General features: G+C 37.2%; 1 protein-coding gene across 2 annotated transcripts; it reads right to left on the bottom strand.

Annotated features, from left to right (window-relative positions):
• Nucleotides 1-6,087: 6,087 nt before the first annotated feature.
• LOC132267093 (UDP-glycosyltransferase 91A1-like) lies at nucleotides 6,088-8,268 on the bottom strand. 2 transcript variants are annotated; one of them, XR_009468862.1, is made up of 2 exons: nucleotides 6,703-8,268; nucleotides 6,088-6,204 (listed from the first exon to the last, which is right to left on the bottom strand). XR_009468862.1 is itself a non-coding variant. In XM_059768144.1 (1 exon), exon 1 carries the CDS (start codon nucleotides 8,202-8,204, stop codon nucleotides 6,756-6,758), a length of 1,449 nt encoding a protein of 482 aa, XP_059624127.1. In that variant the 5' UTR covers nucleotides 8,205-8,266; the 3' UTR covers nucleotides 6,643-6,755. The 2 variants fall into 2 exon arrangements, 1 of the variants encoding a protein (XP_059624127.1); XM_059768144.1 differs by lacking the exon at nucleotides 6,088-6,204 and having other exon boundaries at nucleotides 6,643-8,266.
• Between the last annotated feature and the right edge of the window lie 427 nt (nucleotides 8,269-8,695).

The following is an 8,695-nucleotide window of genomic DNA, read 5'->3' as shown; positions in this document are numbered from 1 at the left end:
CTAGGGCGAGAAAACTCCACAAGCAAGCCATATCCAACAACGATCCTCCAAAACTCCTCCTAAGAGTCAACCACATCCAGGCCTCCAAAACTAGAACAAGTCTCCAAAAGACATTCTCAAAAGAGCATCGAGCTCACCTCACAAATCAAATAATCCTCAAAGATATGGACATAAGTCTCCGTAAAATGATCTCACACCAATCAACTCACTTGAGCACCACAACCGTCAGCAACCACGGCAGGAACTCCCCAAGGGAAGACACGAAAGAAAGGGGACCACCAGTCCTAAAAAGGACAACACCACGACTCCATCTCTAAAACGAAAGACAACAAAGTCAACGACTTCACCCCCTACATGGAAGTAAGTCGACCAAAATCTATCAAATCCTCACCAAGAACTCAAGACAACAACGATGATCCTCATGGACCCACCAACCCCAAAACAGTGCACAACGCAACGGAGGGAAGAGACTCACTCGTTGTGAAGTCCCTAACACGAACCAGCACAAAGCCATTGTGGAAAACCGCATACAGACTACGTGCGACCAAGAGAAACGAATGGGAAAACCAAACCTGAAAGTCATGCATATGATAAGGAATGCAACTACCAGAAAGAAAATCTACTTACATAGATGAAAATCAAAAGCACATGCTGCACGTCTCCACATAAACACAAAAGCATGTCATTAAAGCGCAGTAACAACATGGCATCTCGAAGCATATAAGAAAGGCATGCTATTACCACACAACAAGAAGGCAAACGGGGATAGACCTCCACCTACTCATGCATCATAATATCATAAATCATACTACTAACATGGTAGTAAATGAAACTACAGAAAACAAAAGTGATGCAACAATGAACCCTATAGACATCGTGTCCTAGAGTGCCTAGGTAAAAAGGAAGGACAAGTCCTAGCCATACACTGACTCCAAAAACCAATGCAACAATAACCTGTCTGAAAACAAACGTGAGCCCTTACCACAATGGTAAGACTCTTACAATCCATCTCTGAATCTAAGGGTGACACTACAAGTGACACTAACAATGCAATGCTCTCTCAACCCGAAGCATCTATCAATTGACTTGACCCCAAAAACGTCATCGCGTAAGGAGAACTCAAAGAAAATGGCAACTCTAGCCATACAATCAGACAACTAAATCGATCACTATGACTGATCCCCAAAATAACCATCATCATTATCGATTAAAAGGACTACACCTATCGGAACAAAACCTAACGCTGATTCCATCCGAACTGCACTCGTAGCTTGCCAGTACGGTAGCATGACAGTGCCATGCACCCGCCCACAACGTACCCGCCCATGAAAATTGCAATCTCAGAGGAGCCTTCCAAAACAACTAAGGATCCCAAAAGGTCCAAAACCTAACCATGGCCTAAAATCAACAAATCCAGTACTACGGTTGTGCCTAATGGCTCACCCCACGAGAGCTTAAACAAAAGGTGTCTCTCCACCTACCTCAAAACCAACTCTAGGTCAACAACAACCTAAACTACAATACAACAGTGACTACAATCACCATCAACCTCAACTCGAGCCTCAATGACTAATCTTATGTCATGCCAAATATGCAACACAGTTATGCATATACAAATCTGATCTAAAATACATCATATGTCATGCTCTTTACATAATAATTAAATCATGTTAAACAAACGGCATACCACATGTAGCACGTAAGCACATAAACATGTTATCAAATCAAAACATATTATCATGAAGCATATAAACACATAGAGCATGGCAACATAAGCATGATATGCACCCAAAACCCGTCGTCCAAGGTATTCAAACCTAGGAGCTCTGATACCACCTGTAGAGTCCCGAATTTCTCAACTCGGTGCGTTAGTGATAAATCAGAAGTTGACCCGATAACGGACCCGAAATGCGGACGCGAAAGAAGCCAAATGACCTCAAGAGATGTACGTCATCCTTAAGGCCCCAAAATGACTCTCCATGAAGCCACGGAACTCAAATGAGCCAAGCAAATGAAGCAAGAATGCCTAACCCGAAAAGAGATGAACTAAGGGCAAAATGGTCATTTCTCACTGAAAAGGGTGCCACCGTGCACACCATTGGAAGGACAACTAAAAATGAACAAAATTAGACTTAAGAATCGTCTGATTCTGAGTCCGAGCAGAAAAGATATGAAATTCCAACACCCGATGCGAAAGTTATGAAGCAATGACATAACATTTTCCAATATTTTTATAATAGACTTTGAAAACAAAAGTGCATAGAAAATGAGATACATGTCATTGGCCTCCGGCCTCATCTCATACATGTAAAATACATTGAAAAGAGTGCACTTGCGTACACTTTACATATACGAATCAACGAATACAAGTTTAAACAAATAGGGCTACAAAGAGGCATCTTATGCTAACACTTGCATAAAATAGAAACTTAGAAACTGTAAGCCATCCAAGGAGCAATGGAATCTTCAAATCCTGAGTCCTGTACCTGAAATATGCCTCAGTATCGTAGAGGTGAGTAATATAAAGCTACTCGTAGGAGATGAGCATACATCGACTTAGCAATTTACAATTTTATCAACTTATGGTGAAACATGTTAAAGGGGCTCATGCCACCTAACGTCTATGTCAAAATGAGACCTAGGGAGCATCCTAAGCTACCTAGATCATTTATATCATAATCACATTGTTCATGCAATTCAAACAACATGGAAACATGTTATACAAGGCAACAAGATATGGATTCTCAAAGTCTTCAACTTGAAATCCAAAATATGAAAACAACAAGTGTGGGTCATGCCACCTAACGTCTATATTCAAAATGAATTTATAAGGTCATTCCTAAACTACATTTGAACATCAAAACACAAATTATGATATCAATGCAATTTAACCAACAATAGAATTTCCAATACAACGCATGAAGCATGCTTTCACAAAGCTACATCTTAAGCTCAAAATAGGAAATCAAATAAGGAACAACAAGTTACGATATCATCTAGTTATCAACTTGAAATAAAATACGAAATCAAACAAAGTGGATACTCGGACGTCACGCCGGATCAGACCGACAACATAGTTACTTTAGGGTTACTAGCCCATGGGTAACCTCCCTATGTACGCACTAGACTGTATAGAGGGACAATCCCCCATACTAGAACCAAGTCCTAGCCGTAGCCAAATAACGACATCCCCAAGATTCCAAAATCAACAAATTGTGCAACAACGTATATATATCAACATGTATATATAAGATATCAACTATTTACCAAGCACAATCCAAAATTTGGAAACTTATACAATACATGCTCAAAATTCACAACTACTATGGCATGTAAGATGTCAAATACAAAGTGTGCAATTCCTTATATATAGCAACAATATATTCAATAAGGAAAAACATATTCTCATGAATATAAAAGTAACAACTATGTTATCCAATGCTCAAAAGTAATCAAGTGAACATACATCAAATCCAAATCCATGATTTAAATACAGAAACAATTTCCAAAATGCAATTAAATCCATGGAGTAATAAAGTAGAATTTAATTAAACATAAATAGTTAAATTCTCTAAATTTCAAGTTAATCCAAATAACCTTAATTTAATATATATTGAAAGACATGTCATGGTCATCATATATATAACATCAAATGACAAGTTAAGTGATTAAAACACTTAAAACAAAACTAATCAAGCTAATTAATTAATTTCCTCTAGATTTTTAAACAATTCCAAATGCTCTCAATTTAATCTATGTTAGAGAACATGCCAAGGCCTATTTAAATACCACATTACAACTTGATTTAATGCTTGATACAACTATGTGAATTAAACTTTCACTAAAAATAAATATTAAATAAAAGTTGTAATTCTTAATCAAATGATCTAAATTTAATATATGTTAACCAACATATATAAGCATAATTTGCTAGCATGTTACAATTCAAATCAAAGTTATACATCATCATAAATTTTAAATCTTATACAAAGAAATATAAAAATTAGTAACTTTCTAGATTTGATACAAGGAATACATATATGTTGTATAATCATGGCAAACACACAATACAACACACAAACAATCTTAAAACATTCCCTACCTCAATTAGAATGAAAATCCCAATTACCACCGAAATGAAATCGCTCCAAATTTTCGGTCCTCAAAACAGATTTTTCAGCTTGCTACCTTCAACTTGTAAAATTCATAAAAAAATTCAATTCTAACCCAAATTGAATGAATCCAAAGCCCAATGAAAGCTTAAACACTGTAATTTGATAATATCAATTTAGTTTAACAAAATATTTTCCCAATCGAAACAGTTTTGCCCCACAACTTCGAAACAATTTCTGCCCAGAAAACACATTTTCAGCCTGTAGCTTGCAATTTTGAAAATTCATGAAAAATTCATTTGACATCCAAATTGTGCAAACCTAATTTATTTTGGAAGTAAACATATGAGAGTGTAAAACTGGAAATTTAAGCCATGATCCAATGTCAAAAGGTTAGTGAAATAAATCATCTAAAAATATGTTTTCCAGCTGCAATAAAAACATGGACAGCAGATAGTTTCAGATTTTTAAAAAAATTTAGAAATGCTCTATAATCGTAAAAAAATTCTGAGTAGTGTAAAACCCATGGGGGAAGTTTCAGTAAAAATTTCAAGATAATTGAAGTACTACAGCTCCATATAAAAAATTCATTTCCTGACTAAAAAGGAAAAGCTTCAAATTTCCAGCAACTAGCTTGCAATTTAAAAAATTCATAACTAATTCATTTTAAATCCAAATTACATGAAACCAAAACTAAATGAAAGCTAATTGAGTATATTTTCATATTCTATATTTAATTTGACAAGATTAATTTCAAGTTAAAACAGTTTAAGGGCAAAATACAAGTCCTTCTCTTCCATGCATGTAAAACACTCAATAATGACATAAAAATACTTCAAAATAATAGATCAATACCTCACTAGAGAATTGAATCTCTAGATACCAAAGCAAAACTAGGAGTTAAGCTAGAGCCTTCAAGGGTTTTAAAGAGGAGGATGAGGGGAACAAAAAGTATTCCAAGTTTAAAGTTCTAAGGTGAGTGAAAGGGCACCAAAAATGAAGTCAAAGCTACTAGTCAAGCTTTTCTCCAATGGTGGCTTCCTTAGGGTTCTTGAGAGGAAAGTGATAAATGAATTAAAATGTGTAAACCCTAACCTAAATTGGTGGGCTTCTCCACTCACTAGGTGCTCTTGCACTACCTCTGACACACACACTAATGCAAGACTAAAGGTGAGTCCTAACTTGTCATGAATCTAAGTAAGATTCCAAGATTAAATATTAACCCTACCCTTGTCAATCATCCATGCCAACAAGTGCACCAATCCTAGGACAACAAGTGGGTGAATCTCCAACCTCCATGTGTCGTGTGATTAAGCCTTCAAGTGGTTCCACCACAAAATCAACAAGTGGCACCATAGGAATGTGACACTTGTCACATTTTTCAAAAATTACAAAAAGGTCCTTTTTGAAAATATCTTCTAATTTAATTTGCAAAATGGTCCTTAAGACGAAAAATAATTACTTTACTTAATTACCCAAAACCCCCTCAAGTTATGGATAATTGCAAAAAGTCTTGTTTTCATGACTATTACAAAGAAAGTAAGCATTTAATATGCATTTCTACAAAAGTAAAAATATAGATGTCATGGAATTTAAATATCATGAACGTACGCAAAACCGGAATCAAATCCAAACACAAAAAATGAGGTTATGCAAGTAAAAGTGAAAACGAGAAGAGGACGAAATAAGGAAAAGACGAAAAATGAATAAAGTCAAAAAATAAAAATAAAAAGTGGAAATGACTCAGTCCTCAAAGGAAGTTGTCAATCCAAAGGAAAGAGTCTCAGAAACCATTTCCGAACACTCGAGACAACACTAAGAGGCGGGAAATCGAACACGAAAAGGAAAAGATAATGAAAAAAAAAATTTATCCAAAAAATTTGAAGAAAAAGGGAAAAGGAAGAAAATGACCCGGTCATTACAGAAGGGACCAAGGCTCGAAGACTATTTAAAGAGGGGTGTCCAAGGCGGCAATGCCACCGGTAAGCTGAAGAGGAGGTGGACTGTAGAGTTGTCGGAGCAGTATTTGACTGGAAATAGTAAAGACCATCCTTTTCAAACCTCCTACCAATCGTCTTCTTCGTCTTGAGATCTTGAAAGACACAATGGGAAGGAGAAAAAGTAACTGAGCAATTTAAATCTGATATGATTTTGCGAACTGACAATAAATTGAATGAAAATTGAGAGATATATAAAACTGATGAAAAAATGAGACTCGAAGTGCAGAAAGTACCAATTCCATGAACAGGTGATTTGTTTTAAAATTTTCTATTTATGATTTTTATTTAAACATTTAATTTAAAAAATTAAAGGTAAATTTATGCAAATTTAATGAAGAATATCATCAAATTAATATGATTTTTTTTTCATAATTTATTTCAATAATAAAAAATAATAAAAAAAAAAAAAGAAAAGAAGGTGAAGTATAATTCAATAAGAAAGTGCAGCATATAGCAAATAAGACATAGGCCAAATTGAGAGAGAGAGAGAGAGAGAGAGAGAGAGAGAGAAATAAAAATAAAAATAAAAATAAAAATAAAAAATTGATTCTCATTTATTCATTAATTAATTAGTAAAAGACTCCACTTACATGCATTTATAGCTAGGAATTAAACAACTTGTTCACACCCACATTGGCATCACTTAAATTTCCTTCTTGAGTCCCCCTTTTTTGTGACTTTGAAAATGAGCTAACAGAATATCCACATATTTGTCTTGTGTATTCCTGTCACCAAGCAGCCCTCTCATCTCCTTGGCCTTGTCCCTGAATATCTTCCCTCCTTCCTCTACCATCACCAACCTCAGTGACTCAGCCACTGAGTCACTCGTAAATGATCCGTCTAGCTCGTCTCTCGGTATCGAGTAACCCATCCTCTTCTCTTCCAAAACCCTAGCATTCAACCCTTGCTCCGCCAAAAAAGTCAATAGTATAAGAGCTCTCCCAAACTGTATTCCCTCCACCACCGAACTCCAACCCGAGTGAGTCAAGAACCCACCCACTGAGTCATGACTCAGTATCTTAAATTGAGGAGCCCAACCTGTGCACACCCATCCACGTCCTCTGGTTCTCTCCTCGAACCCTTCGGGCAACTCAATCACCTCCATATCGGCCATCCCTCGCCGCTTCCGTAGAACCCAAAAGAACGGTAACTCGGATAGCTCCAACCCTAGCGCTATCTCAGTGAGTTCATCTTGAGTCGGTTTCGCCTCGCTCCCAAATGCAACATAAACCACTGACCCTTTACTCTGTTCATCAAGCCACTTTTTCATTTCCCTCCATGCAGGGTCCTCGTCGTCGTCATGATAAGATATTGCCGGTAACTGACCCACCGGTATAACCGGCTGTGGCCGGTGAATATCTCCAAGAACTCTCAACCACTCTGGTTCAAACTCATAAGAACTTCTGACAATCATCACATCACAGTCTTCAATGCCCTTTCCTACCCGATAAAAACCTGGAACGCCGCCTTCGCCGTCTCCTTCCACTTCGTCGAAAACTCGCATAATCTCAAAGAGTCGAAAAGCAACCGTTGATTTGAACGGAATCCAGTTGGGCGGGACTGTGAAGTCCTCCGGTTTCTTCCGATAATTGTTTTGAGGTTCCAGCAAGAGTGAAGCTGGTCCAACATAAGTCATAGAAGAGGCAATGAAGATAAAGAATAAAGCACTTGAAATGTGTAGCTTAGCTGCAATTGCACCTACCCAATAAGGTATCATGTCATAGATAACCCAATCAGGAGAAGAAGCTTGTAGAAAGCTTGTCAATGGCTGTTGGAGGAGATCATAGGCTCTCTTGAGGTACTTGACCATGTGGTAAGGTAGGTCGGAGGTGGACTCGGCGTTTTCCGGGAGGTTTTCGACATGGGGTAGAGGAAGTTTTACAAAGTTGATGAGATGAGCTACACTGGGAGGAAGTTTTGGGAGGCGATGGATGTTTCGAGGAGTGGATACGAAGGAGATTTTGTGACCCTTTTGGGCCAGGAGCCTTGAGACCTCAAGGAAGGGGAGCATGTGACCGAAAGCTAACCATGGGAACATAACTATGTGTAGTTTACCAGTTTCTGACATGGTTGAGGGAGGTGTTGACTCCATGGCTAGAGAACTTGAAGCTGTTAGAGAGGTCTACTGTATGTTAAAGCTCTCTCTATGTATACTACCAAGTCTACAGCAATAGAACTAAAAAACTGTTACTATGATATTATGTTAACTAAGGCAATAGTTTGTTCTTCTTAATTTTGCTCAACAAACATCTTTTTAAAACACTTAAACTGAAAAGGTGGCGTGCAATTGGTATTTAAATACTGCTATTATATATAAGGGCTAATTGTGTTTGGGTTTGTGATTAGTCAAGTGCATTGTCACTAGTGTTCGGCGGCTTTCCACGGGAGGGGAGAGAGAGAAGGTCAGGCAAGTATCTATCCAAGTAAATTATTAGTCATCGAATTTGCTAGAAGTGTATCTATTCATCAGGACATCCTGTCGGATTGAAAAGTTGGAACAAGACAAAAAGGATGTTTGTGTTGGAGTTTGGCACTTCCTTTTTCTTGAATAAAAACAACGGTCCCTATGTAGTAATAATATTC

This window comes from Cornus florida, unplaced genomic scaffold (assembly GCF_030987335.1).
Source record: "Cornus florida cultivar Cherokee Brave unplaced genomic scaffold, ASM3098733v1 CherokeeBrave_3.0.0_Hap2_Chr07, whole genome shotgun sequence".
Lineage (NCBI taxonomy): Eukaryota > Viridiplantae > Streptophyta > Magnoliopsida > Cornales > Cornaceae > Cornus > Cornus florida.
This window is presented reverse-complemented; position numbering and strand designations above follow the sequence as displayed.

Bases quoted from the DNA above. Each gene is read 5' to 3' on its own strand.
- LOC132267093 (XM_059768144.1), bottom strand. From the start codon at position 8,204: ATGGAGTCAACACCTCCCTCAACCATGTCAGAAACTGGTAAACTACAC.